The sequence below is a fragment of the Lobosporangium transversale genome (assembly GCF_002105155.1).
Source record: "Lobosporangium transversale strain NRRL 3116 chromosome Unknown BCR41scaffold_14, whole genome shotgun sequence".
NCBI classification, from domain to species: Eukaryota; Fungi; Mortierellomycota; class Mortierellomycetes; order Mortierellales; family Mortierellaceae; genus Lobosporangium; species Lobosporangium transversale.
This window is the reverse complement of record NW_019028992.1, coordinates 598,280-626,101: the sequence shown is the minus strand read 5'-3', so window position 1 is coordinate 626,101 and position 27,822 is coordinate 598,280. Positions and strand designations below refer to the sequence as shown.

Below are 27,822 nucleotides of genomic sequence, written 5' to 3'. Positions count from 1 at the left end.
TGGGTGTGCGATAAAAAAAAAAGGTAAAGCAAATAGTAATATTGAGCAAATCAATAAGACTATACAAAAGTCTAGCCTTATCTTTCTTTTTCTGCCTTTCTTTTTTCTACCCTCTCCTTAACGCCTTAATGGTAGACAACTCGTTTATGCAGCTTTATCAAGTAATCCATCACATCACAGCTGCAAGGCGGGTGCGCGTTTGAGGTATTGAAAGAAAAACGTTTTACTATTTTGAGCCACAATACGATTAAGGTCATCAAAGACCAAACTATGATTATACGCGCAGAAGAAGAGAGATGATAACAGGGACTACACACCACCACGTCAAACTGAGCCAGCCCCTCCTATTAACTAAAGTTTCTTTTTCGTCTTCTAGGACCACTTATGTAGACGCTGCTAAAGCTTGGCACAATCAGCATCTCCCATATATCTCTACGTTCATATCTCAAATAGTACTCACAGCCTTCTTCATTATTGAGCTGGCAGCCCTTGTTTTTTAAGCAGGCCTTTGGCTCCAGTCTTCTGTAGGTGGGGAGCCTAGAGCTTTCTAAGCATACCCGTGATGGGCTTACGACAAGGCTTCACTAGGGCCTTACATCACTCAACCGAGATTCGTTGCCACAGCTCAGGGCCACACCCCCACATTTCCGCCTCCATACTTAATGGCCCCTTGCACTCACCTAAGACTAATGTGCCTTGGCGTGTCGTCCCGGGTCCACTAAGGGCCATCGGATTAAATTTAGTTAAAGAACATTTTACCGATCCTCCAATCTCCATTTCTTGAGCTTTCTGGGGAAACATAGGCGTCCCCTAATATGTCGCTTTCGTAAAGTTAGTAGATGTACGTGCCTCTTCACTATTAGTCGCAGCCTTCCGAGGTAATCATCAGTGTGGAAACAGCCTTTGGCAACTAGCTCTGGCTGTGGCTTCTAATGGCAGCCCCTTGAGTATATCTCATTTCATGTTGGCCTTGAGACACTCCACGGTTCCTGTAAGCGCCTTCTATGGTTGATCACCTTTAGTGGCTGCTGTGCTCCCTTTATTTCTGGCATAGCAATACATCGGCGCTTACTAGCCGTTTCTCGAATGGACATGCTGCTTCATAGGCAGCGTGGCTACTGTGATCCCAACATCGGGCCTATGTATCCTCCAACAGATGTACAAATATTAGTACTAGGGAAAAAAAAAAAAAAAAAAAAAAAAAAAAAAAGCAAAATAGCAGTTAAGCGCCGCTTAAGTAGGTGGAATACTATGGTACGGTCAACTTCGTTTTGTGCTAAATTCATGGTCGCTTGCAAGCTTGGATTAACTAACTACCACGAAATGAACCGGTTTGGAGACCTGACCAGAGTAACAATAAAGTATTATATTAATAGAATATGTGTAAAGCAACTTACCCTTGCGGTTAGCGTAAGGCGAAGCATATTGTTCGATGACCGGCTTCATACAAACACCAACTGGTTCTCGACGCCTTGGCGCTGCCTGCCGTCTGTTCAATAGGAGTGGCTTCCATTTCTATATTAGCACAAATGAAGGTTGACAAATTTTCTTGGTAACTCATGAGGACGGTTATAATTATCGACATGATGTGACCAATGCCGATTTTGCCTTGACAACCACACACAGATCTGTCTCAATGGCCCTCTTCATCTTGTAACTACTTTGGACAATTTTTAGCCTACGAAGGTTCCAGATGAAAATGGTTATGCGCATGCAAAGAGTTAGCGGAGTAAGAGAGGGATATACACCTTTAGCTCCATCTTCTAAGCTTTGTTGGGAGATTGAGGGTGGTACAAGTGTCGACTATTCTAGTGAGGATGGGACATTCTTCAAAATGTAAATATAATGGAATAGCGAGTTGCGAGCTTTTTTTGCCTTTTTGAGACAACCATTGATTTGCGCTCACGCAATAAAAAATATATATTATTAGTAAAAAAGTAACCTGTCTTTGCCTTCTTACAGATATTTCATTCTCGCAAAGGTCATCAAAGCTAGCACTTTTCACCTGCATGCCGCATATCATGCACTTGCCTCCTTTCTTCCCTTACTGCTTCGCTGAGATGCATTTACACAATAACTCGGGCTATAGCGGCTGGACGAATATATACTGCTTGCATCATGCGCTGAATGCATATCCTGCATATACATAAACCACACAGACGTGGAATAGGAGAAGATGAGAGCGTTGAGGCATTTTGAAGTCAAAATTTTTCGGCACAGCCAAAACTATGTACGGTGTAGACTATAGATATGACGGTGGTAGGTTTGATTGATCGCTGATCAAAAAAAAAAAAAAAAAAAAAAAAAAGTGTCTACTACTTCAAATGCCAATTCTTACGTGACTTCTATTAGTATTACCAGACAGACGCGTTTCTTACCAAAGTCGAAACTCGTGCTTTGATCTAAAACCTACTCACGAACCATCATCGGAAGTGAATTAAAATATTGTTACCCATATAAAACTATATTGTTACTTCTTATCCTCGGGATTCCCTCCGCGGCGCTAGAAAGTATTTATGATTTAATTCCACAGCAATTGGATTGTATCTATTGAGCGAAGAAAGGGCGTAGTGCTAGCTTATACTCCATCGATATTGATGTCTGACAAAAAAAAAAGAGCAAGTGAAAATCGCATGGCTCTTTCACTGTGTACTAAATGTACGTGTTGTTGGGAAGAGAGCATGTAGCACAAATATTGGTTAAAACATTTTCAGCGTGCATGTTACATGTCCGTTCAGAGAAGACACAACGGCATTGTAATTCCGACAGGCGCAATGCTGAATTCAAATGCATGTGCGGCATTATACAAACGGATATAGAATTTATAGCTCAATTTTTTAAATTTGTGTCCGCTACTGAGGTGTCTGAATTGTAGTTTTGGGACATCACGACTCTTACCATTTTACCAAGACAGGAGCCACTGTACCATGCAACACAATAAACAGTTTTCTCTCTATGCACATTATATTTTAGACGGGAAAATTGGATCTTCCTTATGGGATATAAAAAAATAATGTTCGATAAACTTTTTACCCTGTCCATTGAGGGATTTAGGGAGAGAGTGATCAGTCTAAAATACGCGCCTGGTACGTAGTAAGGGATACAGCCAGCCATTGCTCGTACGTTTGCCCCAAAATATTAAGGCTACGGCTCTTGACTGCATAAAACTATGATATTCTTTCACACATAAACCAGAATATAGTCTTCACTAATGTCGGCCTTAATTCTGAGAGGCAAGGAACAGTCAACTGTATCCCACCATGCAAAACAATTTTGGAATAACATTTGTAGATCAATTATGTTGGTGAGGCGTCACCCGTTGCTGTTTGTGTTTGCAAACAAAAATAGACATAAGCAGGGTATTCAGGCACGGATTTACTTTGTAGTTCTTGACCAAGCCCCTCGGACGTGAAACCAAGTTTAGTTCATTTTTCAACAAAATAAAGAGAAAGGAAATGTTGACGTACGGATTACCATCGTAATTTTTTTCCTTTTTTTGTCAAGCCTCATCCATTTGCTGCATAGTTGCCCACGCTCCTGCCCATTTCAACCGTTACGATTGGATGCTTGCAGAACATCGCTTTTGCAACCCAAACAATCTGCAATTGGCTACGCCCTCACGTCAAATCGCGTGAATCATACTGATATGTTGAGAGCCAGCCAAAATATAATTTTAATATATACGTTAAATGTAATAAGGTATATATTCAGAAGCATTGAATTAAAATACGATATGCATAATAATCATGCACTACCTTCCGCCTCAACACGACAAACTACTGCAAGCGTTTGCCTGTGAACCCAGAATTGCTCAGCACCGTTCAGTGCCGTGCAACATCATTCAACATCAAAGTACCTTCACGAACCTTACACCCAGCATATTGTTTTCTGTTAGCCTATCGCAGCAGTTATTCGCTTCAGCATACATATCCGTATTACCCCTTATGAATTGACTGAGCCCTGCTCCTTCTAGTATGATCCTTAACAATGAAACAATGGACCCGATCCTCTCTTTTTTATTTGCATTATTACTATTCGTTACTATTCTTTCATTCTTTCTTCGATAGGATATAGGATATATTCTTATTGAATACTATTAATCTATTCAATAGATGTAAAGAATTTGAAGGGGTGATTTTTTATGCATTTCTCTATAACTCCTTTCACTCTTTGTTAGTTCTCGCGACAACTATAAAAGCCCTCAAGGTGCTCCTTTTTTTTTTTTCTTCATCTTCATCATCAAGCCCCTACTCCTCAATCTCCTCAAGCAGCTTTCATTCCCTTAAAACCACAACAAGCGCAACTTGTAAGAAGAGATCTACAATTAGGAGGAAAAAAAATCCCATCCCATCCTTTTCAGATCGTACTCCGAGGCAGGCTAGAAAAAAAAGATTTAATAAATAGACATACTTCTTTTCTCTTTCTCTAGTAGATCAACATGTACAAGTCCTTGGTTCTCATCGGTGCTTTCTTGTTCTCTGCCGTCGCTGTCCAGGCTGCTCCTACTACTCAGGACAGTGGTTCGTGGTGCTACAACCCCAAGAATGAACCTTACTGGGGTGCTGCCACTGCCTCCTGCTGCAATGGCAACCTTGGAGACGACCGTCGCTGCCACAACATCTCCGACTGCAGGGCTTTCTACCGCTGCTGCATGATTAAGTGGAACAGCGGCAACCACGAGTCTGATAAATGCTACTAAATCAACTCCAGGGCAAGACTAACATCATCCGACTTACAAAAAAAGAAAGAAAAAAAAATATCTGTTACTCAACTACGGTCTATTATCAATTTATTTGAAAATAAATTTATTCCTTGCCCCACATCACATTTGAGTTTGTAAGCACAGCCACCTTTTGAATGAAGAAAATTTAATATCGAAACCATGAAGGAACGCGACCAAGTATATTAGACTACATACATTTTGTTGGAGCCAATTTGGATTGTTAGAAAGACTATACTCTCAGAGAGCGGGTATGGGGTTGGCAACGCATTGTACTACACGAAAACACAGTAGAGATCAGTAGGGGAAAGGTGGTGTTGATTAAGGACCATGCTATGATCTAGAGTGTATGGTAAAGCTCCTGACCAGGCATCGCGCTACTACTATGCGCCAGATGTAGGGTTTAATTCCTTAGGTCAGCTCAGCTGCGTGAGAGAGAGCGTTCCTTGATTGGCCCTGGACCACCAAGGTTTTTTATATGAAACAGATTGTAGTAACGGATTGTTGATCCTGTGTCATTTCAGACGCGTGTAAACAGAAGGGCGCCTACTAGCCAAGGCAGATAGGGAATTGCCAGCCACTCCTTTCAAGGCAGCACTCATCTGTCCATAGGCCACTGGCCTACCTTCGAGATGGGCTTCCACCTTGCTTTTTTTTTTTTTTTTTTTTTTTTTTCGCTGCTCACAAACAGTACTATCTTGATTAACATCTAGGCTGAATACGGACAGGAAAATTTTCTACTCAATCCTTTATGCAATCACTCTTTATCTAGCCAAAAAAAAAAAAAAAAAAAAAAAAAAAAGGAACTTAATCTTTTAGAAAAAAAAAATGAAATGCTATGGAGGATAAGGATAAGAGAAAATCCCCCATTGACCTCAGTTCTAGAATGGATTGACGAGTCTCTCTCCTGATCGAAGGGGGGAAAATGTAAATGATATGTTAAAGAGGGGGACAGGAAAAGGAGTAGTAAGGAAAGGCATAAACGAAGCCGGTAGTCACGTTTATCTGAACAAGTGCTGTAATTTATCTTCTCATAAGAGAGGCGCCTTTACCCTACTTCAGGAAACTAGCAGGCTATAGAAGCCCCCCAAATGCAGCAGACCTTGGCTCCACAGTTTAATTTGATAACGCGATTATCGGTGTAACGAGTCAACCGACCAAGGGAAACAAAGACACGAAGAGTTGATTATTACGTATCGATACAATAAGGGGAATGACTTGAAAACCTCGCATGATAGATCGCTCGTATGATTTCCTTGATAAGATTGTGGGTTCCGGAGACACTTTACAATTTTATCAATTACAGTCTATTAATACAACAAAAGCATATTTATTGTGTAAAAAGTCCGTGTAGTCACCAAGCGTTCATGAAAGCCATCTTTTTTTTTTTAACAGGGAAAAAAAAGCACCTCAGTTTCCTTGCCGTCATCTATGAAGATAGCCACAAATTTAGACATTTCGCATTGACAGGCAGCGAAAGAGGGGTGAGTTAAATGAAGTGGAGGCTTCACTGAATGGAGAAGGGGCTGCGTGAATAGAAATTATTTGTAAAAATAGAGGCCTTTTGTTTCGGATTTCTATAGAATTGAGCAAGAGGGTTCAGCCTTCGTTTCATATCTACACAACACAAGGAATGTTCCTTCTTTGAATAAACCAAATCTAAAGTGAAAGAAAGAGGTATAAAAAAAAAGAATAAAAGGCGAGAACTTCCTAGGTTCAAATCCTTAGATTTGTAACACTTAACATACTTTTATACAAAAAAAGATACAAAAAAGTCTTTTAAATACATTCATCATGATGTTCCTATCCGCTGTTCCTTTGGTTATCGTGATTATGTCCCAGACACGCTCTTCATCAGTACCAACACCCGCTACTCGGTCGGCCCCTTCTAGATCTGGCAATAGGCGAGAATCAGCTGCAGCAATCGAAGACACTAATATCCATCGATCAAGGGCCACTGAATGTACTTATATGAAGCCCAATAGAATGACTCGGATGTTCAATTCTTTATGTGATGGCACGCGCCGCCATCGCGCAAGAGCTTACCTAAAACTCGATGACGACTTTGAAATGGACGAATCCCCACTATTAAAGCTTGCTTAAGATAAAAAGCAAACATCTAAACGTGCGAACCTCAAGGCTATATACATGTACAAAGCGTTTCAAGAGCATAGATTTTCACACATCTACAAAACAACTATTATCAGCATACATCCCACAAACATGAAACCTACAATAGAAACGAATAACCAATATTTAACGCATCCCAATAGAGTAACGAAAGTGCATTAATTTTAAAGACTTTAACATTAGATTATGAGATCATTCATTGCATTACATTGTGTAGAGTATCAAATAAAAGTAAAAAAAAAAAAAAAAAAAAAAAAAAAAAAAGCGTCTCTGCTTAAAACCTCAAGATATAGAACGTAACGTTTCTTATAGCTTCATTTGATGGCCAAACTATTTCCTATTGCTGTGGACTTAAGCAACAGCAAGCACAAAGTCAAAGGCAGGGGTAAGTGTTTATAAAAGAAATATTTGTGAAGGGCTATTCTGTATTTATATATTTATAGCTACGCTAAATATAATATGATCAGAGTAAACATGTGGTTTACACGGTCATAGACTTAGGTGGCGCTGGCCCTTGAGTGAGTCTCGTTCAATTTTTCAACGAATATACTCCGCGTGGAGTCATTCATGAAGGTCAATAACGTAGCGATCAATTTCAGTTCAGGTCATCGGCCCTCGGCCGCATAGCGAGCTATCCTCTACTTCCGCTCGTATGGTAGTTGCCACAATCATATTGTCCTAGTCGATCTAGACGTACCACAACACCTGACATACGCCGTGATCGAGTCACAACCTTTTAATCCCCACAGCTCACTTTATTGGCTGTCTTAATGGTCTAGAAGGGATCAGAAATAAAATACTCTTCTACGGGATCAAGAAGAGCTTAGTAGCTTTTCTTCGAGAGCTGTTAGGCTGCTGAGGATTTCGGACTGAATAACAAGAGTCAATGTTGGAGATACTAAATTAGTCTTGTACAAGAATGAACGTGGCTTTACAATGGAGAAAGTGGCATTATAATTGTAACATGTACCCAAAGGCTTGGGGGCGCACTTGAAGGGCACCGTCTTTTTTATTCCTTGACTCAAGATTGGAACATGTGTGATGGGCCAGGCAATAGGGTCTGGAGAACAGTAGATTAATGCAATTGCATAGATATTTATCATAGTTGCATATTGACAACACTGCATTTGTATCAGTATAAAATTAATATTTGGCATTACAGATCAATGATCAGCCCTAGTGGAAATGCTAAGCACCGTTGGTACTGCGATCCATATATAAATTCTCGTCGTTTATTGTCAATCTTCGGGGGGGGTTTTTTTTTTTTTTTTCAAGTGGCACTGCTACGAAGTATTTGTTTATTTTCCTATCCACTGATCTCACTTGTCTACGCGTCCATGCAGCATGGCACCTGATCATGGCAGGTATAGAGTGCCTTGCAAGGATATGATGCGGCAGCGAGGGTTCACAACGAAATTGCAACGCCTGTGAGATCACGATTTTTGTGACGTTATTGTGGTCCCACACTGTGGTGCCCTGAGAAAGATGAGAGCAGTTCGGTCATCTCACTCTCATTCTCTCATTTTCTTTTCCTCATTACCTTTACACATCACACTTTTTCATTCCTTCATAGGCACACTCTTCTCTTCTCTTATCTCATCTTTTCTCTTTCTACCTTAATTACATCGCCTTACTGCACTGCTTCGCCTCACTTCGCCTCGCCAACACTGTCACAGAGCATAAAATCTCCCAAGTAAGGAAAAACTGAAATAGCAATTGACATAGTTTGACTTGGAAAGATCAATTGATGCTTAATAACGGCGCGTCTATCCTTCATTCCATACCTTTGTTATATCTTTTCACTATAGTGTCCAATCAAACTGGTATCAAAGGTAATGAACATATTTTTCGCACTTGATCATCCTCATTTTTTTTTTTAGAGGTGACAGGGGCTGAAAGAGAATAAGAACAGAAGAACGGACGCGCCTTTTACCTATTTATAGCTTTCAGAACAAAACAAAAAGCAAAAAACGAAAAAACAATACTGATGATCGAATGACCTTCCTCCTCCCCCCCTCCCCTTTTTTTTTTCTTCCTTATGACGGTTTAATAGTTTCTCAGAAGCTCGCTGATGCTTGGAAACAAGCTACAGTTGGTAGCACAGTTCGTGCTCTCAAGATCTCGATTATCAATGAGGCTTTGGAAGACGATGGCATTTTCGATATCAGAGGAACCTTTGATCAAGGTCAGTATGAAGTTGTAAGCAATATAAAAGAAAGGTCTTTCAAATATATCAAGGTTGCTTATTGTATTTTTTTTTTTTTTTTTTTTTCTCTAATCCTTGATAGACTTCAGTATTGTGTGTGACAATTTGGAAGAGAAGCAACCTGCATATTTCGTGGTTCGATTGGATGGCGCCAAGGCTTCAGAGTGGATCTTTTTATGCTATGTTCCAGATGTGGCCCCTATCCGCCAAAAGATGATCTATGCTGCTACAAGAGCCACTTTGACAAAGGATCTTGGTGATTCTCACTTTACAGATTCGATTTATGGAACGAACAAGGTATTTAAAAAAAAAAAAAAAAAAAAAAAAAAGTTAATTAATTGATATATGAAGATACTTTCAATATCATGATGGCTGACAATTATCTTTTTTTCTATGCAAAAATAAAATCACCATCGATACAGAGTGACTTCACATTGGACGGTTACAAGAAGCACAGAGCCAGTTTGAATGCTCCTAAGCCTTTGACAGAACGTGAACGTCAGCTAGCAGAAATCAAGGAGAATGAGAAGATTATGGTTGAGAGTATGAAAGGAGGCGCTTATAGAAAGTCGCATGCTCCAGGAATGAGTTTCCCATTGACAGAGAAGGCAATTGCTGCGCTTAAAAAGCTTGCACCTGTTACTCCAGCTGCCAAACCTTCTGCTACTGTAGCAGCCACAAGAAAGGTTACCAGTCCTGCATCAACGCCTTTACCAGAATCGCCAGTGATTACCCGGGAAAACACAAGCTCAAGTACTACAGAAGTCAAAAAGGCTTCAGAGACAGCAGAGGTGGCTGATGATGAATGGGAAGAAGATAAATGGGATGAGGAAAAGACCAGGGAAGTAAAGAGGAGAGGAGAGGTAGAAGACTATGACACCACCACCACAACAACAACAAAAGTAAAGACTGAGGAGCCTAAACCTACTCTGGAAGAAACCAAGACTACAGCGGAGGAGCCTAAGACTGCTGCTACAACTGTTTCGGCGGCAGCAGAAGCAGAGCCAACACAAGAAGAGAAGGTGTCGGAGACTAAGGAGGAAGAAGCACCAGCAGCTCCTGTCAAGGCGGAACGCACTATCAACTTTGTTACATTGGTAAGAAATATCTTTAAATAGCAATTGGGAAGAAACCTCAACACTACACATGTCTTAACAAGGTGCTTTTTTTTTTTTTTTTTTTTTTTTTTTTTCGCTTTAGGCAATTGATGCAGAGAATGAGCGTATTGATCTTGCTGGTGAGGCCAAGATTGGCGCCAACGAATTGGTCAGAAACATCCATGAGGAATCACCTCGTTTCACCTTCTTTGCCTATGAGCATAAACACAATGGAGTAGCTCATGATTCTCTTGGTAAGGAATCTTAGTTTTCCTTTTCTCTTAATGTTCATTCATTTCTACTGTTAAAGGTAAAATTAACCTTTGTGGTTTTTTTTTTTTTAGTGTTTATGTACACGTGCCCAACCAAATCTAAGATTCGCGAGCGCATGTTGTATTCATCTTGCAGAGCAGGAGTATTGCAGGCAGCCAAGGATGACGCGGACTTGAATGTAGACAAGAAGCTGGAGACGACTGATGTTTCTGACTTGACAGAGACCTTTGTGTTGGAGGAATTGCACCCCAGGACATCATCCCCAGCATTTGGCGGCAACAATGCAGGGGTAGGGGCAAGGGCAGGAACAGGAGCAGTAAACCTTGGTTTGGGTAGTGGAGGCGCACGGGGATTCAGCAAACCTGCTCGTCCTGGAGCTCGTAAGGTTATGTAAAAGTAAAAAGTAAAAAAAAAAAAAAAAAAGGTAGAAAGTAGAATGTCATAATACTGTAGAAAAACAAAAAAAAAAACAAAAAGACCTTGGAGGATCTAACTTCACCATCCAAAAACAATCTTGACTTCGTATTATACAATAAACACTGGTCATGGCAGTTGTTGAAGACAATTTCATTTTTGTCTATGTGAATATTTATATTTTTTAAGGGTACAAACATATAATACAGTCAAATGTCTTGATCTTCCTTTTACATGTCGACGCGAGGAGGACTAAAAAAACTATGGTTACAGAGTGTTTAATACGTATATATGCGTTTATATGCGTGAGAGAGAAGAGATGGTTGGTTGGGTCCGTCCATGGACAAAGTCGGATCAGATAATCGGACCTTCAAAAAAAAAAAAAAAAAAAAAAAAAAAGATGGTGAACGCGAGCGGGGTAAATGGATGATCGAAAGCAGCAGGAAGCAGGAAGCAAACAAGGGTCAAGTAGATCAATATAAAAAGGATAAACTAATAAACTCAGTGCTCAATTGAACGGAATACAGATGTGGCACCCTTTTTCCGCGCGTGCTTCTCTCAACGGAACAAACAAAAGACTTTCTTTGGGTCAGAGGAGAATATAAAAAAAAAAAAAGCTGGCCCTATTTCGCCAAACAGATTCAGTATGCATGGCATGCATGTTGGTGTTATAAAAATATAAAAATGTAAATATTTCCACACGATTTTATCTTAATGAGAGCAGACACATGTGAAAGTGAAGAGAAATGACCCTTTTTTTGTGACACAGAATAGTGTAAGCCCAAGTGATGATGTGCTTTTGCTTAAGGAGTCCGGGGCAAGGCCTAAATCTGGCAAGATGCAACTCTTTATTTTATTTTGGAGAGAAATGGTGTAAACAAAGTAAAACCTTACAAACTCTATGACACATCAAAGGCTTTGACATTGATCTGGAGGCAGTGAAAGAAAAATCACATTTGTATATAAAATAGAAAGAGAGAGAGAATCGGAGAGAGGGAGGAGAACTGCTGTGTTTAACAGATTATAGAGTAAACCAATGTACATTTAGAGTGTGTCAGTTGATCAGTCTATATCACCATGTCTATATTCAATAAGCAAGCCGATCCAAAGTAAAAAAGAAAATAAAAAATCAAAGTAGAACTCAGTAAAGGAGAACAGAGATAGAATGAGAGATGGGAGGCAGGATAGAGAGATAAACAGGAATAAGAGTAGTAAGTGTGGAATGAAGACGAAGCTGCAAGAGTAGCGATGGAGTCGAGTTAAAGGTGAGCCAGTAGTCATAGTATTGTAAAACAGTCGAAGGTTGCTGATCTGGCTTCAGCCAATAGATGTGCACATCGTGAAGTACTGAGGAAATGTATAAGGAAAAAAGATCAGTCCGTTTCCCCCTGTCAGGTCCTATTCCGGGACTGGTTAAGCTATATATTATTCAAGAACTCTATTGACTCTTTTGTTAAGAACAGCAGTGCGGGGTAAAAAAGCAAAAAAGAAAACAAAAGTGTCTTTAGTGACCCTGTTGCCTACTACTTTTTGCTTTCAAACATCGAGAAAGAAGATTCAGGAAGAGATGATGGTTGCAAATCCGATATTTGATTATTGAATGAAAGGACTAAAATAAACCCCTGGTTCTGTCTGTCACCTAATTTTGTCCACGGACACATTATCTCCTTTTGATTAATGATGCAGTCGTTCCAGCTGAAAAGTCATGTTGAAGACTCCAAAAGATCAAGGTGATAAAATAGCCATGATGATAATGAGGACGCTTTTTTAGTCTGGAAGGGTCACGCCCCGATGACGAATAATAAAGAAAGAGGCCAGGCGAGGTGGAGAGAGGATGTGTTGTTGTACCTGATTTGTTTCCTTTAGCCATACATTACATGTGCCGAAGGACATCAAAAACACTATTTGTCATTCTATTGTGTACATGTTGTATTCTATTGTACTTGCATTGTAATCCTTTTTTACTCTATTAGCCATTAGATCATTCACTTTCTTCACGCTCGTTTTTAATCGGCTTCCTCTCTCGGCTCTCCTTTCACTCGCCCTCGTTGTATAAATAAAACGTACTTTCCTTCTCTTCTTGTACTTTTATTACTCTTTCTTCTTTTTTTTCCTCTTCTTTTTCTTTTCCAACTCTCCTCTCTTTTATTCCTTTCTTTCCTTTATATTACCTCCCCACTCTATCAACATTTAACTTCACCTTTTTCAGCTTTGATCTGATTTTACAACAAAAAAAAAAACCTCCCCAACTACAGTAACTAATACTCAATACATATTACAAATAAAAATGGCTGCCAGGGAAAAGAAGTCTCCTCTCACCAACTTGGTTGCCGGTGGTACTGCTGGTTTCATGGAGGCCTTGATCTGCCATCCTCTTGATACAATCAAGGTCCGCATGCAGCTCGCCAAGAACGCTCCCAGAAATGCTGCTGTAAGTGAAATTATTTTTATTATTATGTTATTATTATCATTATTACTATTACTATCATTACCACCATCAGCATTCCTCTTTCTATTTCTCAACATTCAATGTTTCGGGAGAAGGGAAAAACTATCATCATCAAGTTTGACACCAAAAAATGGAATCACTAAAACAAAATTTGAGGATTACAAGGATAAAACAGAAAAAGAAAAGAAAAGAAAAGAAAAGAAAAGAAAAGAAAAAAAAAAAAAAAAAAAAAAAAAAGAGTATGTTTATTTCATACAAGACAGGATAGTTTGACCTGGATGAATAAAAGATGAGAGGACAAAGGGATGAGGAATGGCATTGACATGGGCACGATGCGATTCGAAAAGATGCTGAGCGCGGGCTTTTAAAAAAAGAAAAATCTGGAGTGAAAGTGGGAGGAAAAATAAAAAGCGGACCACGGACTTGACAGTTGTCCCATGCATGCTTGGTTGCACAGAATAGTCATAATAATCGCATTTATTGGGAACAAAAGATGAATGATTGATTCATCAGATTACACAGGAGGGGAAACATGAAAATAGAAATATTTAAGCAATGACTCAACATTCCTAACTGTCCTAATGTATAAATCAATTTAGGGTGGCAACTTGTCGTTCTTGGGCGTGGGTATGAGGATCGTCCAAAAGGAATCACCTCTTGCGTTGTACAAGGGTCTGGGTGCTGTCACAGCGGGTATTGTCCCAAAGATGGCTATCCGTTTCACCACCTTCCAGTTCTACAAGGACCTCATGGTTGACAAGAATGGCACGCCCTGGAAGTTGAACAATTTGTGGGGTAAGGAAAAATAATTGTAACAATAACAATACTGATTGAGATTGGATCGCATTACGTGCTTTTCAATTGGAAATGCTCTCGGCAATCGGTCTGTGTGAATTTACCAACACATGAACATGAAAAGGACGGAAGATCAAAGTTCAACCCAGCCGAACTAAGCACACGATCAACACAACGGACCACATATACGCCTTGACAGGAATGACACGATGAAGAAAAGTATTTCAGTACACACACGACACACACGACTTTTATCTAAATTTAATTCAGATATCAAAAAAAAAAAAATCTACACTTTCCCACGCTGCTAACTGTCCCCATAACAAACTTCCTAAAAGTTGCCCACATCACTAACATTATACTCTATTTGTCTTTCTTTTTCTTTTTCTTTTTTCTTTTTTTAATTAATGAATAGCTGGTCTATTCGCTGGTATCACTGAGGCTGTCTTGGTAGTCACCCCCATGGATGTGGTCAAGATTCGTCTTCAGGCACAGCGTCACTCTATGACTGACCCTCTGGATGTGCCCAAGTACCGCAACGCCGCTCACTGTGTCTTCACTGTCGTTCGTGAGGAGGGTGTTGGTGCTCTTTACCGCGGTGTTGCTTTGACCTCACTTCGCCAGGCCACCAACCAGGCTGCAAACTTCCCCACATACCACTTCTTGAAGGGTCAGCTCTTGAAGATCCAGGATGTCAAGGAGTTGCCCGGCTACCAAGCCGCAGTCATCGGATGCATCTCTGGTGCTATGGGTCCTCTTGTCAACAACCCCATCGATATTGTCAAGACTCGTATCCAAAAGACTCCCAACCCCGAGGGTCTCAGTGGCTGGGCTCGTTTTACCGACGTCAACTCACAAATCTTGAAGAACGAGGGCTGGAGGGCTTTCTACAAGGGCGTTACACCCCGTGTGCTCCGTGTCGCTCCTGGTCAGGCCGTCACCTTTGCTGTCTACGAGCGCGTCTCCAGCTGGTTGGACCGCAACTCAGACACCTTCAAGTTGACTGCTGCTGCCAAGTAAAATGTATGATTTAAAAAAGAGCGGGTACAATAGAATAGAAAGTGGAAGATCCACACACTGTGTTTATCATTCAAAAAAAAAAAAAAAAACAAAAAAAAAATACAATATCATTCATAAATCATTATTACTGCTTTTTTTTCTTTAATTTTTTGGGTTTCTCATGGAATAGAGACATCGCCTGTTGAAATACGAGAAACAGAGTTATGAAGGGCTTTGCTAAAGCAAAGATTGATCTGTAGCAAGGAATTGGTGGTGTACTTTTGGAATCACTTTTAATGGAATGTTCCAACCGAGCAACATTGTGCTATCGCGTGAAATGCTTGGCTGTGTAACCACTATCATTTACTTTGCCCAACTGTGTATAATTAACAAAAAAAAGTCGTCCTATGTGCCAATCAATAATAGTTTGGTCATAGCATACACATGTTCGACTCTTGATGATAAGCGTGTCAATAGAGCAATGCGGTGATCGTACACGCCGGCTATGTGGTGCTGTATAAAACGCAATTGTAGGTATTATACACTTTTGCTTTATTGTTATTGTGAGTTTTACAAATGCTCGCCGTGATAGTAGAGTGCCTATTCGACCTCATGTCCAAGGATATCATTAGCGCCAGGAACCTTATGGTCTGCAGGGTTCGCTTGTAGCTCATAAACTGTGATAATTGGATCGCGTTTGAACTAGAAAAAAAAAAAAAAAAAAAAAAAAAAAAAAAGAAACGAAGAAAAGCGAATATTGTCTCCATTTAGCAAATGACAAGTCCTTGTATTATTTGTATTATTTATGAGTAAGTATTTTTTTTTTTTTTTTTTTTACCTCTGAGAACTCGCCCTTGAGCCCAATGAAGCTGATTTTTGTCACATCACCTCCAAAATTCTCACTAAAAAATAACGTCAGACTGCGAATGCTCGTAAACTTTGCCACTCTATAATAATAGATGAAAGAGTAAAAAAAAAAAAAAAAAAAAAAAAAAATCAATGTTTGCTCCACAAGCAGTTGATAATCCTGATGTATTTTATCATTATTACCTTGTAGAGTATTCTGCGATCTGTCCATGTGAGTCTTCTACAAGGTCCCACTCTTGTGTCGGTACTGTTGATTCAGCATTATCGAAATCTAGGTCATCCTTGTTAACGAATCTAAAGCATTCAAAGAGAGGAAGGAAATAAGTGTTTTAAGCATACAGCCATGATAAGAGGCAATATCTTCCCCCCTATCCTCCTCTTTCTCCCCATTCCTTCCATAAAAAAATGATCACTTACGCCTTCATCTTACGCGGAGCGCTTTCTCCAGGATCAGTCCTGAGTGAAATCGATTTTAATTTGACCAAGCCTGTGAAGCTATCATTAGGAATGATTGATCAATTCATGGATTTGTCAGAACAGTAAAAAAAGAGGCAAAAAGTTCTCCATGCAGTGCAGATTTGGCCTTTTCCATTCCTCTCCGTAGCTTTTTTCAAAACAATAAATAGCTACGTAACTTACGGGATTCTGAAAATAAGCTGTTCATCTGCGTCACTTTCAACAAACTATGATTATAAGATGAATCAGTCTCGCGTATAATAATATCATTGATTCCCTTGAGGCAAATATCAAGTTCAATCTTAAGAGGCTATATAGCGTGACCTACCTTTGTATCATCCATTTTTTCGTGCCATGGCTTCAATACGCTCTTTCCAGAATTGGGCTCTGCTTCATTCAGACAAGTGACGTTGTCATGGTCGATTTTCTGGTAGAGAGACTCATGTACCAGTCCTGAATCAGGTAGCTCGTCATGGTCGTGGTCATGGTCATGGTGTCCATGTCCATGTCCATGTGCATGTGCTTCGTCGTGGCAATGGTGGCTCATGGTTGTTGCTGTCGTTTCTTGTGCTGTGTTTAGAAAGAAGAAGAAAGCGAGAGAGTTTCATTCTAACTTCATTTTGACGCCATTTTGGTTGGATCCCGTGACTGTTTCGCCACTAATACATCCTGACCAAGAGATGCGTTTGCCTTTAAAAACGAACTCATGTCAGTTTAGCTCCTTTCTTTTTAAAAAAAAATTCCCACGATTCAAGAAAAAAATAGACCTTTCCACTTTAGCCAAGCTTTAATAAAAAAAATGAGTTTGTCAGATTCTTGTTGCAACACTCCCCCAACAAACGCAGAATGGGAGAGGAAAGGCCATGATAAGGTCCTACTGACCAAAGTACATGGAGAAGAACAAAAGGTTTACAGGACTGGGCCTAAGGACTCGAAGTACGGCATCATCGCTGTTTACGATATTCTTGGCTTTCATCCCACAACCTATCAATTCTATGATGTAGGTTATACAATGATAGAGAGAAGCATTTCTTTTGAAAGCCTCCTATCAAGACCGGAGCTAACGACCAATTTGCTTTTTACTGCATATAAAGCGTCTCGCTACAGCAAATGGTGGGTTCCAGGTCTCGGCCCCTTACTTTTTCAAGAAGATTTTACCAGAATCCTACATTGGAAATCGCCCTTTAGCAATAGCCTGGATAGATGACAATGCAAACTACAAGAAGAACCATTATGACGATTTGATTCGTGCAGCCGTTGAGGATTTACGTTCAGATGGGTGTACAACATTTTCAATCTTTGGACAGTGCTGGGGCACCTATATTTCTATTTTGGCGGCATCAGAAGACGATAGCCCCTTCTTGGCAGCTGGAGGGCCACATCCAGCTATGTGCACAGTTGAATTGGTCAAGAATATCAAATGTCCAGTGATACTCTTACCTGCAAAAGATGATGATGACATGGTAGGTGTGAGGAGAAGGCAGTACAAAGGGAAATATTATACGTTCATTTGCACAAGCGAAAAAAAAAAAAAAAAAAAAAAAAAAAAAAATGGGAAGAGGGCTAAAACAAGTCCTTTTTTTATTTCTAGATCCCTTTAGTCGAGGAGGTGAACCGAAAGAACTTTTCTACTAGGTCTGTACATAAAAGATTTACTGAAGTTCACCATGGTTGGACAGGTAGCCGTGGCGATTGGTCTGATCCTGTTCAATTCAGAGCTGGTATGGAGGCGGTGAACATGCTCGCTGAGTTCTTTGTAAAAGTGGCTGAAAACCCTGAGGATAAGTAGGGAGTAAATAAAAAAAATAAAATAAAATAAAAGGTTGGAATTGGAGATCATAATCCAATAAAACAAAACACATATTTGGATCAAGCCTACAGAGATCGCTTGTTATTCGATGTCGATGTCCTAAAACAATTAGACATTTTCTTAAAAAAGAACCTAACTTGGGTGAATGCCACCTTCCTAGGGATTTTTTGTTTTGCCTGAAGTCTAAGATATCTGTAACTCTTCCTTGTAAAATCTATGCTTTCACATTTACGGCCCTATTATAAATAGAAGCGTGTCAACCATCACTGCCTTTTTTTTTTTTCTTTTTTGATATACCCCATCCTATGCGTAGCCTTCTTTTTGAAACTTGATATGAAAGCAAGCAGCGAAATAAATTCATCCATATCACATATATTTCCCCATAAACTATTCGAATTTATTATATATTAACCACGTCCTCTTTGGCTGAAAAGGCACCATTTTTGAACAAAAAGGCAAGGAGCAGTGTTTATTGATTTTTTCATTCTTAAAGATTTAGGAAACGAGAGTCGAACAGGTTGGCAGGGGCTATCTAATGGCAACCATCGTCTGCGTGGTTACCGCTATTCCAGTTGACAATGCAGCAGCGATAAAAGGCTCCGCAGTCGGGGATGCTGTGGCAACGACGGTCTCCTCCAAGGTAGCCATTGCAGCAGGAGGCAGTGGCAGCACCCCAGTAAGGTTCATTCTTGGGGTTGTAGCACCACGAACCACTGTCCTGAGTAGTAGGGGCAGCCTGGACAGAGGCGGCAGAGAACAAGAAAGCGCCAATGAATACCAAGGACTTGTACATGTTGACCTATATAAAAAAGGAAAAGCGTACGGAATGAAAAATAATGAGAGGAGTTAGTCTTACTTACTTTCTTAAATACTGTTGCATGTTATAGAACAGGGGAATTCTTATTCCTTACGAGTTAATCAGAAAGGTGTGTGGTTGCTACTGTTGTGGGGATGGAGATTTGCTTGAGGATCTTAATGAAGATGAAGTGCTTGATGTTGAAAAAGTGGACGCGAACATCGAGGTTCTTATACTAATAGCAGCAACTAGGGAAAAAAAAGGTTGTGGAGGCTAGAACAGAGCATATTGAGACCCCAAATCCATGCAAGTCTTTAACAAATGAAGGGGCTTTTCACATTCAATAAGAGAAAGTTACTAACCCACAGTTAATTTTTATACTGGAGAATGACCGAAGCCAAAGCAGAACTAAGCTCTGCCCCCTCCGTCAAAATGAAATTAAGCAAGCAAGGAGATTCGTTCATTAACGTAGTATTAATTCCCCATAGATGAAAGGCACTGCCGCAGAATGCAAATCCATACTCCCCTTTCTTTTTGTAACTTTCTGAAATAACATAGTAGCCCAGGGCTAGTAACGTTTGCTTAGCATACTGCAATAGATTCTATTCCAGCATCGCCTTACTACGAAGCCAATAAGCTTGGCTTCATTTCTGCCGTTAGAGCGTCTATGGGTTAAGGTTTAAACCTAAACTTGTCGCGCCTCCTGATAAACACGCGCTTGATCAGAACCGAACATGATTACTTTGCCATTCTTCATAGTAAGACAGATGCGATAATTTCATTCATATCCTTAATAGAACTAAACGGCCATGAACCTTTGAGCCACATATAATCATAGCCATCTGTAGCCTGTCTGTCAGGCTAAGCATGGCATGGTTAATCACATAATAAGCAAACTACTTCAAATGGCTTGAGACGTATTATATTATCGTTATTTTGTAGTCAAATGATGGCGATAAAAGCTTCTTTAATAAGCCCATCTAGGTTCATACCGGCGGGGAAATGAAATAATTGTCATTCTTTCCCTCTTCTCTGAACTGTGAACCAACTTTTGATTAAGTCTCTCTGCGCTGAATTAAATACCATATTTCAAAATTTATAAGACCGTTAGGTGGTTCTTGTGGTATTGGACATGCCATGTAATCGGGTATAGCCTGTGTAATATATTTTCGCAAGTAAACATGCAATATAGAAGCCGAGGCGCAATTGTCCCTTAAATAGGGTCTTCTTCTCGTATCATCATCTTGATGTTTGCTTAATTAATTATATTGCTACGTCAATAGCTTTTATTTTTATTATTTTATTTTTTTCCGACGCTAAAGAACTAAGAGGGTGGAGACTATCAACTGAAACGACCCTCGTAGATCGCCTTGACTTCAGACTGACCCTCCTCTGGAAGCTCTGAGAGATGTCCATCAATGACATATCGGTATGCAAAATAGTCATCATAATTATTAGGGTGGAACTGACGCCTAGAAAAAAACGAGATTGAGGATGTTAATACCTCTATCCTAACTAATAATAAAAGCGAATCAAAAAAACAGTTAGGTCGACAATATGTTAAAGGGAAATAAACGTACCACTCGCTTAGTGTGAACTTGTCGTGGTATCTCATGAACATGCGATAGAGTGTCTGTTTGCAGGGGAACCAGCGAATATCCTCTGCTATAAAAAAAAAAAAAAAAAATCATGGATAAATGCTTAGCAAAATATACCAAAAAATGAATTGTGGGAAGAGGGGAGAAAAGAGTCTTACCGGCTCCACTCTTGTCTGAAAACAAACGAACACCCATAAACACTCCGCTGAGCATCATCTGGATTTTTTCACGTGGCAAAGTCATGTCTGATCTTGCGCAAAGCGTGACCAACGAACCTCCTGTGCCTCCCCTGTACTTGGACTCGATCAACACAGCTGCTGCCACCGTTAGGTCCATTGTATTCAAGAAAATGGATGCAGCTCCATTCTTCTTCGATTCGAGATACTCTTCTTCGACCGCAGATACAATTTCGTTCACCATCTGAGCCATCTTTGCATTCTGTAATGATTTAAGGAACTGAAGGGCTTCGTCTGCAACAGTGTCTGGCCCTGTAGCCTTCTCACGCTCAAAAGGGGTCATAAACTTTTCAATCGACCGGCGGTCAGAGTTCTTGACGTGAGCATAGGCTTGAAGCAGCGTTGCAAGGTTAACCTTGGTAGAATACCTTGCAAAAAACTCATCCGAAAGACCCTTATGTGGGAAGGACCCCAGACGTACGGTTAGGACTTCAGACAATTCGTTATCAAATGGAGATTTCACTACTTCTAGAAGCCGGCGAATCTTGTCAACACTTGTAGAGACAGCATGCTGGATCATGCTTAAGCGATCTAAGGATGCTTCCGAGATTTCCCATTGGACAGGATCAAACTCTGGAACGCTAAACTCTGGTTTCACCATAACTGCTGGATCGGATATGGATAGGGAAGACGCTACTACTGATGGTGACAACTTTGAGTCCACCTTTGCTTCTGCTTTCTCGGACTCAGCTGGTTGAGTCTCCTTGACGCCTTGCTTCAGCCTCGTGGCTTCAAACAGAGCACGATATTGCCCCTCGATGCCAAAATCACCTCTCTCTTTTTCCAATGCTCTTACATAAGCATCGTGCTGCTCGCGGTATCGGCGTCCAGGGATAACAATGTCTCTTTGTCTATCGATATTGAACCAGTCCATCACACTTCCCATTAAATCTTCCGAAACTCTCCAGGACATGTCTCTACGGATCTGCTCCTCTATGATGGCAGTCTCAAATTTAGGCATCATGGCCCTCATCTCCTCCCCCGTAATATCACCAGCACGCAATGCGCAAATGATGTGACCTAAGAATACGTAGTTGTTGACCACCACGTCTACAGTACGCTGCGTATGTGAGCTACAGTACTGCTGGACCATCGATCTTGTAGTGTCACGCAAGTTCCTTGAGTCGAAGTAGATGGCATCGCAGGTCTCAAGAATTAACTTGATCTGGTGCTGTCTAAATTCTGTCATGGGATAAGACTCTATGGCTTTGGCCAAGACAAGGAAAGGCACGGTCGTCGACTGGCTGTAAGTGTATCCCGTCGCGTCCAGTGTCACCACATAACCCAGGATAGGCTACAACATAGAATAGCATAGAAATGGTACAACGATATTTTTGTTAATACTCGGCACCAGGCTTGCACCCCCGGGTGCAAAGAATCCGAACCACATACAAGAGGCTGTAGATACCGCCTTACCTTCATACGCAGCTTAGCTACCTGCCAATGCTCCTTATTAATGTAAAGAGGCATAACTGCAGTAATATTCTCATGAGCAACACCAGGAGCAATGCTAGCAAAACTATTGCGATCAAAGCCCCCATGAACGTCTTCAGGAGTGTTTTGCGAGAGTGAATGGCCCAGAGCCATGGTAAACATGGATGAGGTCAGGTAAGTTGGGAAGATAGACTTGATCACCAACTGACTTGGGTCTGCGATAGTGCCAGCGCCTCGAGATACTATAAATAGTCATCAAACCATTTACGTTTGTAAATTCATGTGTCAGAAATCAATAACGAAAAGAATTTCAGTTTTAAATTATCCACAAGAAAAAAAAAAAAAAAAAAAAAAAAAGCGCTTACCGTCCATAGTCATGCAAAGACAATCACCATCACGAAGCGCCTCGATGTAGCTGTTGGTTGAGAATGCACAAGAAAGCTCACGGAGTTTATCCTCAGATTCTGCAGTTTCCATCGCATCAAGATCCATACCCTCCACAATCGACTTCACCTTTTCATCAAGGTCTGCAAACAATGCCGTGTTCTTTCCAGCCCTAGCGTCCAGTTTAGCCTTCAGCTTGGCCTCTGTAATCTGGCCATACGCGAGGGAATTGAATGTCGCCAAGCTGGTGTTGGAAATCGATCCGCCTTGTTTGTGGGCGTCTGCCTTGACGGTCAGGAATGACTGAAGGAGTGATCGAGTCTGTTGACAAGCCAACATGCAAGGCTCACGTGAAGCCTTGTCCTTCATCCTTGCTGCTGCAGAGGTCATGGTGCCTAGTACTTTCGTATACGATTCCGTCTCTGCGTCAACCGCGAGTAGCTTTGTGCGCTTCTCACTCGCGGACCCGGAGCCGCTGCCAATAGCGTTGATGACTTCGACTAGTCTTACGAGCTCGTGCTGGATAAATGTCATCATAGATAGAATACGCTGTACACTGTCCTCTGGCAGCCATTCAACGCGCATATCGTGAACGGCTTGATTAGATGGGGAAGCTGGAGCATTTGTAACACTGCTACTGCTGTTGTTGTCCTCCTGTGTATGCTGCTGCTGCTCTCTCCACTTGATCAGACTTCCAGTGAATAGTTTGCCACGTACCACAGCTGAACCAGATAGGCCATCACTCTCCAGCTTGACTGGGATCCAATTCCTCCCATTCTGGGCCACTTCTCCATCTTCTATGGGGAGGATCTCTATTTTCCTCCTTGCGACCATTATAGAAGAGTCACCCAGCAGCTGCAATGTCTTTGCCATTGCTGTCTCGATCTCGGACGCTGACTGGATATACTGGAAGCATCCACTGTTCTTTCCAATGCTCGTCAACCAACTCAAAAGCTTAGCATCATGGCTAGATGAGAACCCAAATGTATGAACGGTCGTATCTAGCCTTTCCGTACCCTTTAGCAGGTTCTCGAAGCTGCCCTTGATCCTATTCAAAGCGCCTCTGTCCCCGTCCTCGCCGTCAGTCAGGAAGAACAAGGTCATCTCCACATCTACCTTGTCAGACCCAACTTCTTCAAGATGAGCGGCAGTATTATTGATCACCTCCTTGAACACGTTGGCAAAAATCGTTCCTTGAAATATGAAAGCATAAAAAAAGTTAATTCCCCTTGCTCTCTAATCTGCTGATGAGCTTTATAGCCTCCATTAGTCCCAAGAGTATGATTGGGCAGTGCAGAAGAGAAAAAAATAATATGTTCGCTTTACCTCCTCCCGCTTTTATACTATCGATCCAATCATAATCATTGTCACTCTTCAAACGTCGGACTTTGCAGTCGCTTTGAAATAGATAGACCGTAATTCTGGAGTATGGCACACTACAATTCTCAATTAGATGACGGATGAGATTTTTCATCGCCCTTTTCGCGCATGCGATTCCAGACCCTGCCATGGATCCCGAAATATCGAGACAAATGTCGAAGAAGGCTTCCTTCTTCTGCAATACAGCTGTCGCAGCAGCAGAGCCATCTCCGTCTTCAGTATTAAGTGGCGCAGGAGGAGGAACCTTGAAGGATAGTACTGTTACAGAATCATCATTTTCCAGTGGATGGAATGCCTTGCAGATTGCTTCTACTTCTATTTTTGCATCCTTGTCAATTTTGTTGATACCCATGTTTGGTGTCACTTTTTTTTTGCTTTGCTAAACAAAGTGAGTCTTTTGCTACTGGTGATTGTTTGATTTGGTATATTTGTAAAAAGAATGTGTTGATTTTTTTTTTTTTTCTCTTAGAAAAGGGGAAGTCTTTTAAGATAAAAAAAGGAAAGAAAGAAAGAAGGGAAAAAAAAGAAAAAGAAAAAAGGGCTCACCATTTTATGCTCCCGATCTCCTCTTTCTCTCGTGATAATGGATAAATGAGAATGTGTTTATGAGGGGGAAATGGAGGCGTTGCATTACATTTTTGCTGCGGTCATTCCTTTGGTTATAAACCAATGAGCATGCATCTACTCGTGGGCGAAGCACAATTCCATCTCTTTTTTTTTTCTTATTATCATTTGCTAGAATAACTGTACTTGTCACTTGCTACTTCATCTCTTTTACTGCATCCTTTTTTTTTTTTTTTTTTTTTTTTTTTTTTTTTATTGCGATAAGAGTTCTATGACTCTAATACACTTCGCCTCCGGAGGCGGAGCCATCTCAATGTGAAGGGAGCTCACCACATCTGCTCCGTCTATTTTCTATGAGTATTATGAATCGAGGGCGTTTCTATCGATGACAATTTGATAATGAATGGTGACCACTCATGATACTTTTTTTTATAATCATGATATGTTGCTAGATTATATAGAGATATGACTCTTTATGAACACTGCCGACATCATGCGAGAGCTTGTAAAAAGCAGATGTACTTAATGGATCGACTGTCGACTTTCAAGCAAACGATAGAAATTTATTGATTAACTATTCTGTACAAAAGAGATTCTTGAAAATAAAAGGGGAAAGAGGGCAATAACATCACAGACGTGAAAGAAGACAAAAGAAAAGAAAGTAAGCTATTACTGGGTATGCACTTTAACTATATAAATATATTTTTTTGCGAAATAAACATCCACAAAGCAGTTGTTCAGGGGTAGAGCGCCTCTCGTTGACGCCAACCCCTTTGCCTCCTTGCGGCCACACGACTCATGCTGCTACTATAGCTTCCAACCATTACCTCTGCATTCACCAGAATCGCTGCATCCACCAACGCAGGTCCAAAGATCCCTAGCTCTTTTTCAGTTGTGTAGAGGTTATGATTCAACCGTCGCCAACCCAACTTGGCCATCGCAACATGATCTTCTTCTGATTGAGAATCTGTGGCAACAAGCACAGGCAAACGTTCCCCTGCAATCCGATATGCTGTTTCTACAGCTTCTGCATAGCGCCCTAACGGCACAATACAGGTCACCATCTCCTCTTCTGTTTTGTCGCGACATTTCTGCCAGATATCCCCTCTACGAACATGAACCGCAATATACTTTCCATGCTCTTTCGTCTCCGGTGCATGGTGTAGAATCAATTGTTTTGCATAATCATTGACCTTTGGCAAGAAATGTAAATGTCTTCCGACAAGGAACCATGATCGCCTTCCTAAAGGATCCTTTAGTTTGAATGAATGGCTCAAGAACAAGAGTTGATCGGAATTGTCTTCATATCGATCCACTAGGTCATCTATTGTCACAATATCGTCCATATTGAGGTTATCTTTGGATCCGATATAGGCTCGATCAAAAACTTGAGTCTTGTTCTTCCGAGGAGGTGGACGTACAAACTGAGGGCGGAACAAGAATTGGCGTGCAAAAGTCAGCTCGGTTGTATGTAACCGTTCCGAGTCCCCAAACCCATAGATTACTTGACAGGTTAGGTTATCAGCTAACTTTTCCCATATTGGATAATGCTTCCCTCCCGCACGCACTTGACGTTTACCAACCTCTATTTGGTCAGCATTCAGAGGCCGGATATCACTCCATTCCACAACCTTGAGCCCTGTCAAGGTAGAGAATTGCGAAAGGTCGAAGAAGTCAGACCAGCGTTGGTTTGAATTGTGATTGTCATGTGAATTGGTCGTGATGGGTGGGATAATGAGCGTTCTGTTAATACGAAGGGCAACGTATGCTGCATTCTCGAGGGCCATGAACTACAAAGCACAAAATAGAAGTCGAGAGTCGAGAGGAAAGCGTAAGGTTAATTGGGCGGATGACCCCAATGTGTACAGTTATGGACAAAGAGAAATTGTGTAACTTCTTTTTTCGTCTTCTTTTGATTCCCATCCAAGAAAAAAGGGACTAGAGTTTTTTCTTTTTTTGTCAATTGTGTGCCATACTTGATTAGTTAGCCCTGCATATGTCATGAAGCTGAGGTATTTAACATTAGGATCAAGGAGTGTCTTTGCCTTGGGGATATCCGGAGGTAGAGGTGTTTCTTTAGATATTGGTAAAAGCAGAGACCCTTGAGGGCTATGATCATTAGTCTGTTTTTGATCGAGCTCTGAATCAGACACCACTACGGGCGGTGATATTGGCGGTGCATAATGGCCGTTAGTGTCGCCAGTATTGCCAATGTTGTTATTGCTGTTCATATGGATGTTGCCGGCTCTGGTGCTGTTGCTGGCAATGTTATTTATTGAAGTTATTTGTGTTGTCGGATATTGACTATGATACACATTATTGGCTTCCATGTTCTGAAGATTAGTCGATAAATGATATAGAGATAAGCCTGTGAAGAGGACAATCCCCATGCTTAATATTCTCAGTGTTCGCATTCCTGACATGGTTTTTTTTTTTTTTTTTTTTTTAATTATAATAATACAAAGGGGACAATGAATAGAAGTACGAAGCAATGAAGTAGGAGTAAAAGAAGAGAGAGTATAGAGGATGTATAGAAAAAAAATGAGCTGATTATAAAAAAAAGAAAAGAAAGAAAGAGGGGAAAAAAAAGAAACTGACCACAAAAACCCACAAAACGTGCCAATTTACCGAGTAACAGGCACTCTTCTGGCAATGCTTTGTGTCAGTGCACGCTCATTTGATGATCGCGTCTAGTGATGGCTCACCTAAAAATAAAAAATTGTACGCCGAGAGAATTTTTTCTCATTTCTCAAGAGCGTTTGGACGGCGCCATTTCCTTTTTTTGTTTTTTAATTCACATGTCGTATCCAAACTAAAAAATATGCTTTTGGCACAAATTGATCTTACCCTACCTATCCTCAGCACCACAACAAAGCACCTAATATGCTATTCCCATACGCCCTCGTTAGATGTAGTTAACAAAGTTATCATCTTCCCGACAATCAAAGCTGCTATTTCCTCCGGATAACATGTGCTACCTAAACCCATATTACATTGTCCTGTCAGACAACTTTTAATGACCCAGCTTTTCACTCAATAAAATCCTAAAAGTGAGAGCCTTAATGGGTGGCACACAAAATTGATATGACTGTCATTGCTGGTCGTAAAAGATCAATCTCCACAACCTTAACTATCCCAAATGGAGAACGAATCTAGGAACAGACAAGTTTTTGGACTGGCAACACACCATTTTCATCCTACACACAGGACACGA

At 40.8% G+C, this 27,822-nt stretch overlaps 8 protein-coding genes across 8 annotated transcripts; 5 read left to right on the top strand and 3 right to left on the bottom strand.

The window, feature by feature from the left end:
- Positions 1-4,230: 4,230 nt before the first annotated feature.
- On the top strand, positions 4,231-4,821 carry BCR41DRAFT_351805 (hypothetical protein). Its single transcript, XM_022023865.1, has 2 exons — positions 4,231-4,306; positions 4,430-4,821. The coding sequence occupies exon 2, from the start codon at positions 4,439-4,441 to the stop codon at positions 4,697-4,699; it is 261 nt and encodes an 86-aa protein (XP_021882413.1). The 5' UTR covers positions 4,231-4,306; positions 4,430-4,438; the 3' UTR covers positions 4,700-4,821.
- Positions 4,822-6,514: 1,693 nt separating this feature from the next.
- Positions 6,515-6,823, top strand: BCR41DRAFT_395376 (hypothetical protein; the record flags this gene model as incomplete). The annotated part of the gene is made up of 1 exon (XM_022028725.1): positions 6,515-6,823. One exon carries the CDS (start codon positions 6,515-6,517, stop codon positions 6,821-6,823), a length of 309 nt encoding a protein of 102 aa, XP_021882412.1.
- Positions 6,824-8,358: 1,535 nt separating this feature from the next.
- Positions 8,359-10,831, top strand: BCR41DRAFT_321488 (hypothetical protein). Its single transcript, XM_022021442.1, has 7 exons — positions 8,359-8,543; positions 8,659-8,682; positions 8,904-9,035; positions 9,139-9,353; positions 9,479-10,153; positions 10,257-10,407; positions 10,498-10,831. Coding segments are annotated over exons 1-7 (1,521 nt in total). The 5' UTR covers positions 8,359-8,542; the 3' UTR covers positions 10,821-10,831.
- Positions 10,832-12,796: 1,965 nt separating this feature from the next.
- BCR41DRAFT_351802 (mitochondrial carrier domain-containing protein) lies at positions 12,797-15,130 on the top strand. The gene is made up of 3 exons (XM_022023864.1): positions 12,797-13,271; positions 13,889-14,084; positions 14,500-15,130. The coding sequence occupies exons 1-3, from the start codon at positions 13,128-13,130 to the stop codon at positions 15,102-15,104; spliced, it is 945 nt and encodes a 314-aa protein (XP_021882410.1). The 5' UTR covers positions 12,797-13,127; the 3' UTR covers positions 15,105-15,130.
- Positions 15,131-15,555: 425 nt separating this feature from the next.
- On the bottom strand, positions 15,556-16,993 carry BCR41DRAFT_351801 (DUF1000-domain-containing protein). Its single transcript, XM_022023863.1, has 6 exons — positions 16,735-16,993; positions 16,590-16,633; positions 16,368-16,445; positions 16,134-16,244; positions 15,922-16,030; positions 15,556-15,785 (listed from the first exon to the last, which is right to left on the bottom strand). Exons 1-6 carry the CDS (start codon positions 16,951-16,953, stop codon positions 15,684-15,686), a joined length of 663 nt encoding a protein of 220 aa, XP_021882409.1. The 5' UTR covers positions 16,954-16,993; the 3' UTR covers positions 15,556-15,683.
- A 212-nt stretch (positions 16,994-17,205) lies between these two features.
- Positions 17,206-18,195, top strand: BCR41DRAFT_304247 (hypothetical protein; the record flags this gene model as incomplete). Its single annotated transcript, XM_022020755.1, has 3 exons — positions 17,206-17,406; positions 17,501-17,875; positions 17,998-18,195. 3 exons carry the CDS (start codon positions 17,206-17,208, stop codon positions 18,193-18,195), a joined length of 774 nt encoding a protein of 257 aa, XP_021882408.1.
- Positions 18,196-20,322: 2,127 nt separating this feature from the next.
- BCR41DRAFT_385850 (hypothetical protein) lies at positions 20,323-24,506 on the bottom strand. The gene is made up of 6 exons (XM_022027722.1): positions 23,991-24,506; positions 22,646-23,857; positions 22,263-22,522; positions 20,769-22,140; positions 20,593-20,677; positions 20,323-20,484 (listed from the first exon to the last, which is right to left on the bottom strand). The coding sequence occupies exons 1-6, from the start codon at positions 24,394-24,396 to the stop codon at positions 20,355-20,357; spliced, it is 3,465 nt and encodes a 1,154-aa protein (XP_021882407.1). The 5' UTR covers positions 24,397-24,506; the 3' UTR covers positions 20,323-20,354.
- Positions 24,507-25,147: 641 nt separating this feature from the next.
- Positions 25,148-27,055, bottom strand: BCR41DRAFT_421414 (GDP-fucose protein O-fucosyltransferase-domain-containing protein). Its single transcript, XM_022030019.1, has 2 exons — positions 26,585-27,055; positions 25,148-26,398 (listed from the first exon to the last, which is right to left on the bottom strand). Exons 1-2 carry the CDS (start codon positions 27,029-27,031, stop codon positions 25,346-25,348), a joined length of 1,500 nt encoding a protein of 499 aa, XP_021882406.1. The 5' UTR covers positions 27,032-27,055; the 3' UTR covers positions 25,148-25,345.
- Positions 27,056-27,822: the final 767 nt, after the last annotated feature.